At 36.2% G+C, this 18,694-nt stretch overlaps 1 protein-coding gene across 1 annotated transcript in view; it reads right to left on the bottom strand.

Annotated features, from left to right (window-relative positions):
- Nucleotides 1-18,694, bottom strand: part of KIF18A (kinesin family member 18A) — a 72,857-nt gene that overhangs the window by 19,832 nt on the left and 34,331 nt on the right. The window contains exons 11-13 of the mRNA XM_007533520.2: nucleotides 15,688-15,852; nucleotides 13,174-13,295; nucleotides 10,742-10,974 (exon numbers count right to left, since the gene is read on the bottom strand). Coding sequence (XP_007533582.2) covers nucleotides 10,742-10,974; nucleotides 13,174-13,295; nucleotides 15,688-15,852 — 520 coding nt within the window. The remainder of the gene's footprint in view (nucleotides 1-10,741; nucleotides 10,975-13,173; nucleotides 13,296-15,687; nucleotides 15,853-18,694) is intronic.

The following is an 18,694-nucleotide window of genomic DNA, read 5'->3' as shown; positions in this document are numbered from 1 at the left end:
ATTGTAGTCAGAGATTCCCATTAAAAATTATTGTAAATCCACAGTAGATTTATATGGAAGCCAGACAAAAAAAATTCTGTTTAGGCTGTCAAGTTATAGGATCCTTTGAGAAGACTTTTAAGTGCTAAAATTGCTTTGAAAAATGAATTGCAAATGCAAACACCGAAATTGTGGACTAGGTGGGAAAAAATACAAACAATTTTATCAATAATGGTTCATATTCTAGGACAAATTTAACTGGACTACAATGGAAGTATAAAACATTTGTGCATGTTGGATAGTACTGTATGGAAAACAAAGTACTGTTAAGTTAGTCATAGTTTTCCATAAAAATAGCAAAAATAATAATTAAAGTAGAATTAATTTATCTTGTCTACTACATTCGATTTGTTAAATGGTCTTAACAAATTATGGATATTTGCTCACTGATTAATGGTGAACAAGGGATTAAGTAAAGTTTAGATAGATGGGGTAGTTTTAAGAAATGACAATATAGATACCTTTAAATAATTTTTAAAATTATTATAAATGCTTATACAAAGCAAATCATTAGCCATATATAAATCATTTTAAACCAAATGTTACAGAGGAAAGGGTACTTAAAAAGTATATCTATTTCTTCCTGATGACAAAGTCTTAGCTACATTAAGATATTCCTATGTCAAGGAACTCATATCATTCAGTAATCCATCATTCTTATAGAAATCCCAGTTTAGAATACTGGTCCTAATTCCTCTAATTACAGACCATCAGGAAAGTCACAATGGGGAGTATCTCACTTAGAGAACCAGAACTTAATACCGGAGGATCTGAGTGCTCATTTAAACATTCGTATTTGTTACTTACAGCAACAAAGTACCAAATTCAGAGTCATAATATATTTTTGTTGACAGACTAAGTCTTTTGTTATGTTAAATTCATGTTTTCTTTATATGATCACTCACATAGTGCATACACGTTCACTTATAATGATTACATTTGAAACTTATAATTTATTAGAATTCTATGAATTCTAATTTATTAGAATTCCATGAATAATTCCTTAATATTTAGGAATATTAAGGCTAATACGAATAGCATATATAATGATAACACTTAAAAATGTTTACCTTAAAACATGACCTGGGGCCAGGTGGTGGCGCACCTGGTTGAGCACACATGTTACAATGCGTTAGGTCCCAGGTTCAATCCCCTGGTCCCCACCTGCAAGGGGAAAGCTTCACAAGTGGTGAAGCAGGGCTGCAGGTGTCTTTCTGTCTCTCTCTCTCTCTCACTCTCTTTATCTCTCCCTTCCCTCTCAATTTCTGGCTGTCTCTATCCAATAAATAAAGATAATAAGAAAAAAATTAAAATAAATAAATATCCTGTTATTAAAAAAAAAAAACACATGACCTACAAGGCAATCATTTCATCTCCACAAAAGAGATGTTTTCTGACTAACACTACTAAAAAGAATACTAGTGAGAAAAAGGCCAAAACATGAGAACTTTGGATCATTCAAATTTGGATTAGATTAAAACTAAAAGCCAACATAAATAAAAGAAAAAGTGTACCATATTTGACAAAGGATTTAAATGGTACATTGTATACTAACCTTAATAGTTATGGAGAATAATTTGACACTACATATTTAAAAATATGCATACCCCTTCAAGCTAGCTTTTTAAAATTTTTATTTTAGGGGTTTAATCTAAAGAAATACTATGCCAAACTGTGAATACACACATATACAGGTTTGGAGGAGTGTTGCTTATAATAGCAATGCAATGAATGGTGGAGGAGAGAGCATAAGCAAAGAGACTCTTATCCTGAGGTTTCAAAGTCCCAGGTTCAATCCCCCATACCACCATAAGCCAGAGATCATCAATGATATATGTAATATATATATATAATGTACAACTACTAAAAATGAGATAAATTCACACTTGCTAGGAAAATACCTAACAATAAGTGATTCAGTATAAAAAAAATTGGTTACCAACTATATGTATATGTTCCTTTTTGGGGACCGGGAGGTAGCATACCCAATTGGGCTTACATTATTAACATGAACAAGGACCTAGGTTCAAGCCACTGGTCCCTAGCTGTGGGAGGAAGCTTCATGAACAGTGAACCAGTGCTTCAAGTGTCTCTTTGTCCCTCTTTCTCAACTTCTACCCCTCCCTCTAATTTCTTTTTTTATCTATCAATCAATAACATAATAAAAAATAAATGTTTAAAAAAGTTTAATTAAAAAAACTTACATATGTATGCTTAAAAAGAAATTATTCAGTAAGCTGTTAAAACATTAGAAATTGATGGAAAACTTCTTTTGGCTTGCATCACCCTCCCTTTTCTCCAATTAAAAGAAAACTCACAGGTAAGATTAAATATAATATTTAACATAAGTATAATATAGAATATAATCCTTATATTTAATATAAGTATTAAATATAAATGAGTGAAAATATTTCTGAATATTAATGAAGTAATAGTTTGTTGAGGGTAAGGAAGGTGAGGTATCTTAATTGCTGACAGTGGAATAACAACATAGTGGCAATACAAAAAAATTAAGTGCAGGCAAAGGGAGAAGGACTTGTTAAAGGGAAGGACCCACAGAAATCTCAGTTGGCTTTTCCATGAGGAGGATTTAATAGAATATGAGAAGGGAAAAGTAGCATTTAAGATTGAGGGGGAAAGTCTAGAAACAGCAGAAGCAAGAAACAGAAAGCATGTTTGAGAGAATGGTGGGATACCAGGTGCTTTATGGAAGTGAGTCTGCAGTTTAACACTGGACTGGGAAAGCCTCTGAAGAATCTCCTAAGGAAGGCATCTGCACTTTAATAGAGTGAGAATTCTAGAGTGAAGGATAAACTGCAGATGGGAGAGCTTACAGAAATGGTAAATAGTTTAGATGTTACCATAATTATTCATTTCTTACATAAAAGTTTAAAATAAATAAAATTAAGAAAGTCCTAGTCTCCTTCTCTTTGTTTTAAATAACTTCTAAAAATCTAAGTACTGACAGTTTCATGTAGTTTTTTTGGATAGTATGTGTGTGGGTTATATTAATCCCTCCCTTTTCTCTCTCCATATATATATATATATATATATATATATATATATATATATACACACATGTATATATATATACATATGTATATATACACATATATGTATACACACACATATGTATTAGTGCTTTTTAAAAATATTTCACAGACGGTTTCCTTAAGTGAAGTGACTAGATAATTTATCATTAATGAGTTAAAAATTCTTCTCCTTAAAAAATGGTCAGGCCTTTTAGGGTCATCTTTTGATGTGCCATATCATGTGTCCTGAATGATTTTACCCAGAGGCACCAATTTATCATAAGCCCAAGACTTAAAAATGTTAAAAGATTTACAGAGCTGTATTTTAGTGTAGTGTAAAAAGTAGAATGCAATATTAAGCAAACATGAGTCACAGGCTGCAAAGTAGGTCTCATGGAAGGGAGACATTGATTAATGGGATTAAAACCAATTGAGTTACTGTGCAAAATGATAGCAAGGATTTTTCTTTTGCTAGTACTAATGTGAATATGTATGTGAGGAGGTATTTTTAAATTATGGTAAATTAAAATTACTTGGAAAATGTCTAAAGTGAAATCAAGTATTAATATATGCATTTCAATAAACACTCCTAGGCTATACATGATTGATACAATCACTGTTCTAATCAAAAATATGAATTCTTTGTTACTGCTCTGTGACTTCATAGCTACAAATGATACCAGTGGAATTCATAGCTACAAATGATACTGGTGAATGAACTATTTTAAATATATATCCTAAAGGTACTACTAAACTAACTAAACTAATGGACATTTTATAATGCATTCGTAAGACTATTGTAGCATTAATGTCTATACAAATAATATCAATTATGTACATATATTACATTTTTCCATGCATAAAGTAAGTGTCACAGTCAAATTAATCCAGTAATAAATCAACTGTAACCATTTGATACTTATCTCTGTGGAATGTAGCAGGTACCATGTTTTCCTCTCTTTTTCCCTCCCTATACTCATGCTTATTTAAGATGTGGGAAATGACAACATAAAAATTAATGTTTAGTAAACTTACAATTACATGTAAATAAGTGAACACTTTCTTATATGCATGTGACTAAGTCTCAAATGAAATGTATTAGTTCTATAAGCACGACTTATGTTACCTATTTACTGTAATGATCAAATTTTGCTGCTAAATGAAAACATACAGAGATGATTTAGTCTGAAAGCATTTTTGCTTACTTAAATTTATTATATGAAGAATCAGGCAGTGATTTCCTATTTATTTTTAAAAATGTATTGATTATTGGATAGAGACAGAGAAATTGAGGAGGGGCATAGAGAGGGAGAGATGAAGAGAGACCTGCAGCCCTGCTTCACCACTCATGAAGCTCTTCCCTGTTGGTATGCTTCACATTGGTTTGGTCTCACTCCCCCTGCCTCTGGGAGATTGTGGTTTAGTCTTTGTCTTTTTGCGCTTCTCCCTTCTCCCTGCCCCATCCTACGTTACTACCTGAGTTCCTGACTCTGCCGCCGGAGGAGAAAAATGGAGGAGCACATTGTGTGGTGATTAGGTGTTGGACTGTTTGCCCACTCGTGAATAAAGATTAAACTGTGTTATCAGCTCAGCCATGTGTTTCTGGTCATCTATTACCCACCCGTGAAGCCAGCCCGGAGAAAACGACATAATGGTGCCCTGAACAGGGACAAGAATCTCGGCTCCACACACATGCAACAGACCAAAGAAGATCAGATATGTAAAGCCACAATGGCCTTCTTTTCTGCTTGTGAAGAGGTTTCCAAAGGCCTCTGCCCTTTCTTCATGAGACTGTTTCTCTATTTCTGGAACATTTCTCTCTGGGCCACACTGTGGTTTCTGCCCAACGCCTGCCTGCAGGAGCTGGCTCGCTGCCACATGGCACAGGGCATTGGGCGTGGGCTCCCTCCACACTGCTCGGCCGCTGGGAGCAGGGCAGCAGACATGGCGGGTAGGGGTGCAGCCCATCCTGGCCACCACCCTGGCGCACCTCGGCCCACGCCTTCTGTATGGCCGGCCCGCCCGCCCTCCTGCTATGAAGTCTGGGCAGATCCTGGACCACCTGGAGACCGCGGGCTCCCTGCCGGGACTGGGCCCCCTGGCCGAGATCCCCAGCTCTGCTCTGAAAGCTGAAGAGCTAGAATACGGACAGCTCCCTGCAGAGATGGCAACCTACAATTCCTAGAAGTGGAGCTGCGCGGGAGGCCACCTCCGGATGGCACCCCCCCAACGGCTGGGACAGTGCAGATCTAGATTCATGTTTAAAATGACATGTCTTTGTAACAAAAGTTTTTCTCCTTGTGTATTGAAGACCATGTTTATGTGTGTGTTTAAAGTTTGGTAAACATTAACTTTAAGGTTAAAAATGTAACTTAAAGGCTATATTCTTACCAGGCAAAGTTAAATGAAAAAGGTTTTCAAAGTAGTTCTCATAAAGGTAAAATTAACTTACATTTAAAGCCGGAGGTAAAAATTAGTTAAAAACCAATATATTTTAACTAACTTGGTCTAAAAAAACCTGTGCACATCTAGGGTGTGTCTTCATCTTATACAGATGTAACAAAAGGTTAAATAAGACGTTATTGATATGTAAAGCTCTCAAATACCTTCTCAATTAGAAATGGTAGATTGCACAATGGCTATGTTAATGATTCTCATGCCTGAGGCTCTAGCAATAGTTCTTTGCCTTACCATATTTTATTGCACTTAGATTGGTTAGGAGCCTTAAAATGAAACAAAAAAGACCTTCCAAATTTATAAAGATACTTAAACCAATTATAATTGAGTTATACATTGTGGTAAACTTCTAACCTGCTACAAGTTTTGTTTCATAAGTAAGTGAATTGCAGCTGTCAAGTTCTCTGCAGAAAAACAGAATTCCAGCAGCTGACCTTCCTCATACAACATTCCACCCCCTGGCATTCTTCCGTGGACATCTGCTTTGGACTGGAACTTCTATTGGACTCACTGGTACACCTCTTGGACACTTTGCACAAAACTAGCAGCTTCCCTTTACGCTGCTGGGTTTCTCAAAGACTGACTGCAGCCAGTTGCCATGGGACTCTATAGACCATATCCCCCTCATGCTAGATAATGCCCACAGAGACAAGAAAAGCCCACAGAGGCAAGAAAGGTCTTTTAGCTTGATAAAGCCTTGCCCACAGAGGCAAGAAATGTCCCCCTCAGGCCTTCCCTTGGCAGCACACTGGTTCTTGTTGCTCGCTTAATTGTTCCTCCATGTTTGTGCCAGTTTCTTTTTTGAAAATGCCTGTACGATATAGGTTTCTGTTCACCCCACACTCCTGATACTATGGTCAATTAGTTAAAAAGAAAAGGGGGAATTGTTGGTATGCTTCATATTGGTTTGGTCTCACTCCCCCCGCCTTTGGGAGATCGTGGTTTAGTCTTTGCCTTTTTGTGCTTCTCCCTTCTCCCTGCCCCCATCCTACGTACTTCCTGAGTTCCTGACTCTGCCGCTGGAGGAGAAAGATGGAGGAGCACATTGTGTGGTGATTAGGTGTTGGACTGTTTGCCTGCTCGTGAATAAAGATTAAACTGCGTTCTCAGCTCAGCCATGTGTTTCTGGTGATCTGTTACCCGCCTGTGAAGCCAGCCCGGTGAAAATGACACTTCCCCTGAAAGGGAGAGTTTTCTTTTTGGAAATGTTATAATAACTTAAGACTCAAAAATATTTCATTTTATTGGACAAATATACCCTGTGCAGTTAGATTGAAATGAAATACTAACTTTAAAATAAGGAATAATGGACATCGTGTAGCAGGTGGTCAGTATTTTTCAATTTTATGCTAAAATCCTATCTTCTCTTTAACATCTTGAATAAATCACAAAAAACAAGTCAAGGCCCAAGATCTTTTTCTTTCCATAAATTTCAGCTAGGACAGCTCTAATAAATACAATGATATACTAACAGATAAAAGGTATACAGACCTATATAGTCCCAAAGCTTCCTAGTCATCTTGATACAAAAATATAATACAGAAAATTTAATAACAGAGACTAAAGTAATTCAGACCAACATCTTTACTGGAGCTAACTAAAATATCAAAATAAGAAAAAAAAGATCTGCTTGAAGGCATCAGAGAGTTAATATGGTTGTGAAGAATTATAAGCAAGTATCAGGAGAAGGCAGGAGGCTCAGGAAGGTAACTTCTATATTTTATAGCCCTTTACCCCTTGAGGTTGTTTATGCTGGAGGGTTGGGAGAAAAGACTAGCTAGCACCACTTACGAGAGCTTTGTAGTTAAGCTTGCTGGAGCTAGAATTTTGAGCCTATTGAAGGGAGGTGATTATATAACCCTATTGTTTTGAGTTAGGATCCTAAAAAGCTATATGATAACTTGTAAGCAGGCCAATGAAAGGGATGGGAGGTGAAAGTTTAGTGGTGGGAATTGTGTAGAATTGTATCATTCTTAGTCCACAGTCTTGTTGATCATTATTAAATCACTTTAAAAAAGGGTTACAATTCAGTTCAAAAAAAAAATTTTTTTTCAATTTTGAAATTGGATGAAAGATTTTAGTATACTAATGCCACCACGATAGTATAAAAATAATCAAATGGGCATTCTAGAACTAAAATTAAGAATTGGATAGATTATTTGACATGCACTGAATTTGCACACCTTAAGCCTCAAATGCCACAGGTATAATCCTTTGCAGTACCCTAAGTCAGAGTTGACCAGTGCTTTGCTCATTCCTTCAGTAAAGCAATAAAAAAAAAACCATTAAAATCAAATATAACTGTTATTAAAAAGAGGAAGCCCATCTCACCTCTGGAAAATAGGTGAAATTTTAATGGAAAGTCAATAAAACATGGTCTGGGAGGTAGCACAGTAGATAAAACATTGGACTCTTAAGCATGAAGTTCTGGGTTGAATCCCAGGAAGCACAAGCACCAGAGTGAGGCTCTGGTTCTCTTTCTCTCCTTCTATCTCTATAATAAATATTAAAATAAATAAACACAAAAAAAAGAAAGTCAGTAAAATAAACAAGACAGAAAAAGGCTGCAGGGCTAGTGATGCGAGACAGATGACCCAGGAACTGAGCTGGTGGTGGCGAGGCATTTCAAAATCTTTATTAATTCCATGCCCAAGCTCTTCAAGCCCAGAAAACGGAAGTGGCAAGTCGGAAACAGCTTGACAATACCATACACGGTTAGGAAAGGGGTGGAGAAAGGTAAAAGGGTTGGGAAAGGTAGGAACTTCTTTAGCAATTGTTGCAAGGCATTTAACTGGTAGGATTAATAATACCCTGCAGGCAGGGAGGGTCTTGAGGGTAAAAAAAGAATATATCAAATGAGCAGAATGGGGGGGGAAAGAGGGAGGAGACCTTAAGTCATTTGTTAGACAAAGCAGAACATTGATAATAAGAGAGCGGGCCATTTTATCAAGGAATGCAAGGTGAAGCAGGGGAACTGGCTTAATGTTTTAAGGAATGCGGAGCCCCTGGAGACAGAAAAATGCAGGGTCTCTAGAGACAGGAAGTAAGCTAACATGGAGGCAGAAAACTGAGGTCTGGTCTCCCAAGCTCAACCTAAGAAAGAGAGAGTCTGACAGGGAGATTTATTTTCCTCAGTTCCCCATTTTTCAATGGGAAAAACCTTACCACATTCAACCTGGTTCTCACAGTATTCCCAGTAAAAGGCAAAGATAAAAAAATGAGAAGGTGGGGGGCTGGGTGGTGGAGGAGCTTGCTGAATGTACACATTATAGTGTACAAGGACCTGGGTTCAAGCCCCTGGTCTCCACCTGTAGTGGGGAAGCCTCACGAGTGGTGAAGCAGGGCTGCAAGAGTCTCTTTGTCTCTTTCCTTTCTATTTCCTCCTTCCCTCCCAATTTCTACATGTCTCTTGCCAATAAATAACAATTTTTTTTTAACAAAAAAAGAAAATGAGAAAGTGGCATGAATCTAACTAGTGTCTAGAGGTACAGGAACAAAATGGCAGAAACAATACTGGAGAAATAATAATTAATCTAGACATATTTCAGAGAGTTAAATGAATTTAAATAAGAGATATAGAAATAAAACCATAAAGGTTGCTTTTTCAGCCATCAAGTTCTGGATGCTATCATGATTCTAACTTGACTTCCTGGGGCAGAAGACCCTGGAACCCTGCTCCACTAGGGAAAGAGAGACATGCTGGGTACAGTATAGATCGACTTGCCAATGAGCATATTCAGTGGAGAAGCAATTCCAGACATCTCCCCAGATAATAACTTGGATCCACCTGCATATCAGACTTCAGGCTCAGGGAAAAACAAAACCACTAGTATAGCCACAGGCCCTTTGGAATATAACTAAAATATTCCTACTAGCTATCTACAAAACAGAGACCGCCCCCAACTCTTCATCTCCACTATTCCAGTCTTTAGTTTCATGATTGTTCAACAATTTGTTTGGCTTTGTATGTTAACTCTTTTTTCAGCCACCAGGTTCCAGATGCTAGCAGGATGTCAACCAGACTTCCCTGAATAGACAACCCCACCAATGTATCCTGGAGCCCTGATTCCCCAGAACTCCAACTCACTAGGGAAAGAGAGAGGCAGGCTGGGAGTATGGATCGACCTGTTAACACCCATGTTCAGTGAAGAAGCAATTACAGAAGACAGACCTTCCACCTTCTGCCTCCCACAATGATCCTGGGTCCATACACCCAGAGGGTTAAAGAGTAGGAAAGCTATCAAGGGAGAGGATGAGATACGGAGTTCTGGTGGTGGGAATTCTGTGAAGTTGTACCGCTCTTATCCTATGGTCAGTGTTTCCTTTTTATTAAAAAAAAAAAAAAGATTACAGAAAGGTTTAAAGTGAATTAGATAAAATATGAAGTTCTAGGCAAAAAAAATTGGGGTGGTGTTGTATGTATGAATATAGTAGTATTTCTAACAGGTCAAAATATCATGTGCATTTACATTGCAGTTAACCCCAATTGATGAGAAAGTTGGGGCCATTGAGGCAAGAGTGGTAACCCAGTTGGGGATGTCTACTCCAATATGGCAGTATCCCACTAGGCATAGGTGGAGGTGAAATATACAGTCATTTACTAATCAAAAGCACAAACCTGATATAGAAGCAAAAACAGCTGAGAAGCTTCGTCTAAATTGAATTCAAAGGTGGTGCTGATACCATATGATACAATATGAGATGTCCAATGAAGAATGAATACAGATGCCTTCAAACACTACGCTTGTAGTCCAGGAACCTTTAGTGAGAATTTTCAAGGACTCTCTACCAGAACTGGCCATCTCCCTCCTTGAAAGAAGCTGCAGGGAACCCTTGCATCTACCTATTTCCACTTGTATCTTAGTTTACCAAGGCAATGATAGGAAAAACAATCATATTCTTACTGAGATACACATGACTGATCATATTATTTTGGCTTATGGTAAAGATAAAACCGGCATTTATATATGCATTGGGTATAGGAACAGTTTTGGAGAGTTCAACAGATTACTTTTAACTTCTAATACTCATTTATCTCCTGGCCCAATAAAACAATTTCAAGGAATCTGATATACATGTATAAATGTTAATATAAAGGTGTGTCTTCTGATAAACAGTTTTTCAGTAAAACAATAGTCAAATAATTGTGGTAAATCAATTCTCTAAACTCTCCCAGCAGTTAAAAAAAAAAAAAATCAATAAGCTGTACTTACAAGGAATAGACTGAACTGGTCCAAGCTGAGGAAAAGTCATAAGAGTAGAAATTTCTGGTAGTTCACTTTGCTTTGTTTTTTCTGTAGTTTGATCAGCCCAGACCACTACTTTTTTCCTCTCTACCAAATGTTCAATTTCTTTAAAGTCAGACTCAAAAGCAATGTTTGCAAGGCCAGCTTCTTTTAATGCACAATACTGCTTTCTTAGGACTGGAAGTAAGGCATTCAGTACTCTATATGCAGAAAGTGACAATAAAAAAAGAGACAGATACTAACTTATAAGTTATTATAGTTTTATGTAACAATTGAAGTATTAGTGGATAATTAGTCTGACTGCCTGTATATATGTATTTCTTATAGTATTTAACCTCAATAGCTCAAAATATTCTTCACACATTCTTTATAAGGAAAGTTTATAAATCAGGTTTAACATAATACTAAGACTTAGTCAAGTCAAATAATTTATACAAGTTTATCAGCTCAAATTCAAGGTCAATCCCCAAACTCACTTTTCCTACTGTGGTGCATAGCCTCTCTTTATAATGTTCCAGTTAACTTTCTTTTCACTAAGTAAACATTAGTCAGAATCTCCTTTTACCATTTTGAATTAAAAATCTATCTGATGCATTTTTAAAAAAAAATTATTTATTTATTTATTCCCTTTTGTTGCCCTTGTTGTTTTATTGTTGTAGTTATTATTGTTGTTGTTGTTGGATAGGACAGAGAGAAATGGAGAGAGGGAGGGGAAGACAGAGAGGAGGAGAGAAAGATAGACACCTGCAGACCTGCTTCACCGCCTGTGAAGCGACTCCCCTGCAGGTGGGGAGCCGGGGTTCGAACTGGGATCCTTATGCCAGTCCGGTCCTTGTGCTTTGCGCCACCTGCGCTTAGCCTGCTGCACTACAGCCCGACTTCCTATCTGATGCATTTTAAATCCATGTCTCACTTAACAGATACTGAATAACTAAAATAATTTTTCATTGACAATATTGGCTATTAAAATAAATTAGAGCTCTAGCCATTAATATTATAAATACTCAATGTCTACAGTAGGTATAGCTATAAAGATGTCCAATTATTTAAGTTCAACTTCTATCCACAGAAGGTCATCTCACTAGAAGATACCCCTTACTTTTACTCTTTCAGAATAACAACAGTAATATGATTTCCCTTAAATCAACAGCATGGAAAATTAACAGTTATTTGAGAATATCAGCAGAACTCGGGTAGAATTTTGGAGTAATAGAAAGTCCTATCAGGGGATAAATCTCTTGTTTTTACAAAAACAAGAAAAGTAATACCACAGATTCAACTGATACTCAAGCTGACAAAACTAAATATGTTATACTTTTTAATTTCTTTTATTCCCCAATCAAATGATTCTACTCTTAAGGTATAGCAAGAGAATAAAAGAACCACTATAACATCACATATTCACTGGTAGTCAAGATGCTGAAAAACATAGTTTTGATTAAACCTCATCTTAATGACAGCAAAAATCATTCTGAAATTACAAATTTTAGCTTGAACATTGTCTGCTTGGGACTGGGAGATGGCTCAACTAGTAGAGAACATACTTTATCATGCACAAAGACATGAGTGTGAGCTCCCATCATCACATAGGATGTACAGCACCCAAGGAAGCTTCATAAATGGTGGAGCAGTGTTGTGATCTCTCTCTGCTTCCTTTTATTCCATTGTCTCTATCTAAAATTAAAAGATTTAAAAACACATTTGCCAGCAGTGATGAAAACTTTGGCACCAAAAATGAACAAACAACAACATAAAAACACCTGCCTTCTTAAGTAGTTAATTGGTATCAATAGCAATTGGTTTTAAGGGAAGTAAATGGCTAGAGAACAGAGGTACAAGATTGTCTCTGGTGTTACACAGGGATTTTTAGAATTTTGTATTATTACATAGTATATAGAAAGTAACAATAACACATTTAAAAGAAAAATGCTCTCAAAACTACAAGAACTAAAAAATCAGTTGGGTAAAGGGGCTGGACAGTGTTATCTGGTAGTGTAAATGTTCCCCCGCTGAAGGACACAGGGTAGGCCCTGGTCGCCACCTGCTGGGGGGAAGCTTTAGGAATAGTAAAGCAGTGCTGCAGGTGCTTTCCATTCTCTCTATTCAAAAGACGAATCAATAAAATATTAAAAGTTAGGTGGAGAGGAACCATACTTTTTTGATGTTTTATCGTTATATTTTATTATGATAGAAAAAGAAACCACTACTTTTATTGATCTACAACACCCTTTTACACTTTTCTCTAGCAAGTTTCCTTTGGCTGGCAAGAAACTTAAAAACAGTGTATTCTGAACTTTTGGAAAGTCAGTTTTCTGGAAGTGCAAAAGTAAACTTTCATAAACTAGGCACCTCTGGGTCACAGAATTAGAATCACAGACTATGTTAATCCATATACTTACGCTTCTGTCTGTCTATGCTGCTGTTCTTGAAGACAAGCCAGATCTTTCATATGCTTAATCTGTGTCATTAAATCTGTATTTTGAAGTTGCAAATGGTGACAGTGAAGATCATTACTGAGTTCCTGGGGGGGGGGAGGAATGCAAACTATACTTCAGATTTATTTAAGAATGATAAAATCAGTTCGATTTAAGTAATACTTTATAGTGACTGACTAGAGATATTTCAATTGGTAGAACACTGAGTTTGTATGTGTGAGGTCCCTTGTTTAAAACCTAGCACTGTATGTACCAGACTGTTCTATGATTTCTTTTTCTCCCTCTCTCATGTGAAAATCGCTCTCTTATATGTACATTGGCGATAGTTTCTTTCCTTTTTTAAGTTTAGTTATTGCTATGTAAAATAACAAGAATTCTTGCATGATCTGTAAGTAACAAGTATTATATGATTTAAATTTCCTCAGAAAGTAAATATCAAGAACTCAGAAGAAACTAAGTAGGATGACAATTCCTGATCAATCTAACTAGTTCATAGTGCTGTAAAAATACAAGAATATGACTATTTTTCAGATTGTACTTGCTTAGAAATGTTTCCCCCAAGAACTACAACCAAAATTGGACACTCTTCCTGTTTTGGCCTTAATCAGTAATTATTTCATTGATCTGTTTGTTTCTATTTTCCCTGTACTAGAATGCAAGGTTTACTATAAGGACATAGGCACTATAGCCCCAGTTACAGTATCTGGAGGTGCATGAAATGAAACTTTTTTGCTTTTAGCCATTCTGGCATAAAATTTACCTATAACAAAAGTTAATAAAGTATTTTGTAGGTTACCATTTTTCCTAAGTCCCATGTCTATAAGGCTCCAGTGTTCTCTAATCTGCCACCTAAAATTATTTATCATTTTGCATTAAACCAATTAAACATTAACATAGAAACCATCAGAAAAATGATTATGATAAAATATGAACAGCAGTAATAATATATTTCTTAGTCTTTTACTAGAAATTGCCTAGTATAATAAAGGGTAGTAGACATGTAGACACATTTTGAAGGGTTGAGACAATAATCCTGTAAGAGATAAAGCTGTGTCTAGAACTTCAGCCTGGGGAAAGTTCAGTATATTAACATGGGAGGTAATTTATGTAATCTATGATTTCAGGAAAAATATAGTATTTTATAAAGACCCTTAAGAAGTCAGGATGAAATGGTTAGACCACTGGCCCAGTGCAATAGGTAATTTTAGAGTGGTCTCAGATGCAAATGTTATTCATCTAAAGTTAAAAAAAAAAATGACCTTCATGGAGTTCAAATTACTTGACTAAGAGCCTTTCTCAATTAGAAAAGACAATGATACTAAAATAATCCATCTTACTCCTTTAGACAATTCCTCAGTTTAAAGAGACAAATCTTAATTGTATAGTTATATATTTCAACAATGGATTTCCGATTAGCTGTTATCTTTGGGAAATCAAATTTATAATTGAAAAGTGTTGTGTTTTGACACACTAATTGCTGATTGTGACTGAAAGTATGGTCTATTCTGAAAACTGTGTTAATGATGACATGAAAGCTCAGTGGGAATGGTTTAGTAGGCAGAATGAAGTCCAGGGTTTGATCTCAGTCACTGCATATGCCAGAGTGGAAAAATGCTCTAATATTTCTCATATAAAATAAATAGTCCCATTTTGAGAGATTTACTTGAGACACACACCCCAGAATATTGCTCAGCTCTGGTTTATGGTGGTGTTGGAGACTGAATCTCCAGGCTTCAGTCATGAAAGTCTAGTACACAACCACTGTGCAATCCCCCCCAAGCCTAAATATTATTATTTTTTATTATTATTTTTTAATGCAATGAAGGATAATATGTAAAACTTAAGTACTATATGGATGCATGCTAAGTTTGGGCAGTCATAATAGAAAGCTTATGTTATACAGAGAGCACCCCAAAGTGAAATTAAAAGAATTGTCTTTTTTAAAGCTCATTTTAGTTGCAATGTGAGAATTGGAGAGGAATATGAGTGGAATGATTAAATGCAGCAGTTTAATAAATGAGGGAGTCATAACTTAGGTAATGGCAGTTGGAGATAGGACAGGTATTATGTTTTCTGATGAATGTGCTTAATGTCACAACACAGTATTTGGTGATGTTCATGATAAAGTTTTGAAGCATATGAGAAACACATACACTGGAAAAGTTAAATATTAGAGTAGATCATGGTACTGAGCAGAAGTAGTAAAGAACAGAATGGTAGCTACACTTAAAAGTAATTTTGCACAAAATGCTAAGTATCAAAACAAAACTTACCTATGTGATAAATTCTCAAGAACAGCTTGAAACAATTATTTTAAGAGCTACCTCATAAAAGACACAATATTTAAGAATAATAGCATTTAAAAAAAATGTGTCAAATCTCAGAAAAATAGGGCCACAATTGTCTAAGGAAAGAAATTTACTTATAAAGAATTCAGTACTGAAAAAATTAAATGTGAATACACAAACATTTCTGTACCTTAGGAATGTGACCTTCTTGACCTAAGAGTTCCATTTCTTTTTTCAAGCGATGGAGCCAATTAGTATTATCATCGAGTTGTTTCAATTCTTCCTCTCTTTTTTTCTCTAGGTAGCAGCAACGTGTTTTCAGCATTGCAAGTCTATGATCTCGTTTACAAGTGGCCTGAAAAAAAATTTCATAGTTAAATTTTGTTTTGTTTAAAATGTCACTAGGGACTCCATATAGGATAAATTTACTACTGGGGAATGGGGAGGTGGTAGTACATTTTTAGTTTCTGTCCTCCCTCCCCCATTTGTTTATTTATTGGATAGAAACAGACAGAAATTGAGAGAGAAGGGGAGAAACACTGGTTCATCACTTGTGAAAGTGGGAATTGGGATTGGGGGTTTGAACTTGAGTCCTTTTACATGGTTATTATGTGCAAGTGGGTGTGACACCAACTGACTCCTCAACCTAATATTTTATTATTTATGTGAGATTGGTGAACTAGTATATTTGCTCTAAGTCTGGTAAACTTAGTAAGTAGACTATACTTTTATATTTCAAGCTATTTCCCCTTGAAATCTCAGCACAACTACTGCTTGCAGGAAAATAGGAAATTAGGTTGTGTCTTATTTTTATAAAATTACATGTTGAGAATTTATGGCTTTAAGAAATACAACCGCCGAACTGAAGACGATAGTGTGTTTGTGTGTGTGTGTGTGTATGCTAAAATACATTCCTTTAAATGTAACATCTGAAAACAACATATAAGGTCTGATCAGACCCATTATTTCCTTACTCAGAATCAAATCAGTGTGCTTGTCTTTCCATGCACATGACTCAAGTTTGAGCCTGGTCTCCATGGTACTGAGGGTAGTGTTAGTACTGTGGTATCTTCACCCTAAACCTTATGTTTCTGTCTTTCCTTTTCTATTAAAAAAAAAAAGTTATCTCAGAGCTGTGAAGTTCACATGACAACAAAAACAAACATAGCAAACATAGCAGATCAGTAGATGCATATCCTGTTCATGCCTTTTCTCCGATTTGAAAAACATGAAGAAACTGTTCTGTTGTTTTGGTTTTGTCTATAAGATCTTAAGACTGGCTGATGCAAATGATAGAAAATATAGAGATTACATTAAAGTGCTCATTACTTTTGTCATTGTCTGATGGTTGGTTCAGAACCCATACAGGATATTCTGAATATTTTTGGTGTTTTACTTATGCATTGAGACCAAAACTGACATTCTAAGTCTTAGAGACTGCCATAGAATTATGTACCAGATTAGTTTGATCTCTTTCAAAATGATGGATGAATCTGAGACAAACAGTCTTCAAAGATTCTGGAATCAGGGAATTATGTGAAAAGAACAGGAATTACATTTGATGTTGGTATAGAATCACCTTTATAAGGTGACAAGCCTCCCTTCCTTATATTTTATAATCAACTCTTTGCTGATGTAAGAACAACATCTGGATATAAAAAAGCTAAAAAGTCAGAAGAAGCTGGCCATAATGAAGCGATACTCAAATTTTAACTATCCATAAAATTTCACTTGATCAAAGGAAATACAAGGGTGAAGAGTTGGGGAAATATCTCAATTAAGTAGAACATAGGTCTCTCATGCATAAGGTTCCTTATTAGTTCCCAGCACTACATGTACCAGAAGGGTACTCTAGCTTCTCTGTCCTTTTTCTTGTGACTTTTTTCCACTTCACATGCGATAAATGAAAAGTAAACGTAGGGGGCTGGGTGGTGGTACACCAAATTGAGTGTACAAGTTACAGTACTCAAGGGCCGGGTTCAAGTCCTTAGTTTCCACTTGTGGTTTGTACATGGTAAAATAGTGTTGCAGGTCTATCTCTCTCTCCCTGGCTACCTCCCTTTTCCCTTTATGTCTCCATCTATCCAATAAATAAATACTTCTAAAAAGAAAAAAGAAAAAGAAAAAAAATTCACAGGTTAGGAAGAAGTGTATTCCATTTCAGTAGTCAGACAGCTCAAGGAAAAGTGGTTGAACCACTTTCATTACGTTCTTAACCTTTTTTGTGGTTTCTCTGATTATGATATTGAGATCATTCTTTGGCAAGGGAATACATTACAAAGAACAAAACTAACCTCACAAATGAACAAGAACACACACACACACACACACACACACACACACACAGGGAAAGTAAAAAAGACACAACAAAATATAAATTAACCCCAAACGGACCTATGCTAGGGAGGAAAGTCTGACAGAATGTTACTGCTGAGATTTTTCTATGTGGAAACTACTAGGTTGTGCAAGAATGTTTAGGGACCCTTAGTCACTTTCTGCTGTTTGTAAAGATATAAACTATTGTATTTACTGTTGAATGTAAGACATTAATCTCTCAATAAAGGAAAAAAAAAGAAAATTATATTCCAGGTAACACTATTTACTAGCTTCCACCTCTATGCTGTTCAGGCCTTCCACAGCACTGAAGCTTTACATGGGCTATGACATGTCCCAAGTGGTGTACTGGGGTTTGAACTTGGATTGCAGGATGGCCAGCACCCTAGCAAATAGGGTATACTCCAGCCCCTTAATGTCTTTTTTGAATTCTCAATCACATATTATTTCATAGAGCTTTGCAAAGGTTAAATGATAACACAACAGAGTAACACAGAAGCAACTATGATGACACAATGTGTGTGAAAAAAAAATTGAAGAGATCTATAAAAACGTGTAAGTCAAGGGCAGGGGTAGATAGCACAATAGTTATGCAAAGGGAATCTCACACCTGAAGCTACGAAGTCCCAGTTCAATCCCTGGCACTACCATAAGCCAGAGCTGAGTAGTGTTCTCTGGTTGAAAAAAATGAGCAAAACCCCCAAAACTGTAAGTCTATCTCATTATAGTTTTCATCAGGCAATATACCTGGATAATAAATATATTTGCTTTGTCATATGTGTGTCCAACCCCTACTCTACTGGGAAGCCTCCATATGTAGCATCTTTCCCTATTTCCCTGTTTATGTCTCTCAATTTGGAAAA

Source organism: Erinaceus europaeus, chromosome 17 (genome assembly GCF_950295315.1).
Source record: "Erinaceus europaeus chromosome 17, mEriEur2.1, whole genome shotgun sequence".
NCBI lineage: Eukaryota > Metazoa > Chordata > Mammalia > Eulipotyphla > Erinaceidae > Erinaceus > Erinaceus europaeus.
The sequence above is the reverse complement of the archived record's forward strand: the minus strand, read 5'-3'. Positions and strand labels throughout refer to the sequence as shown.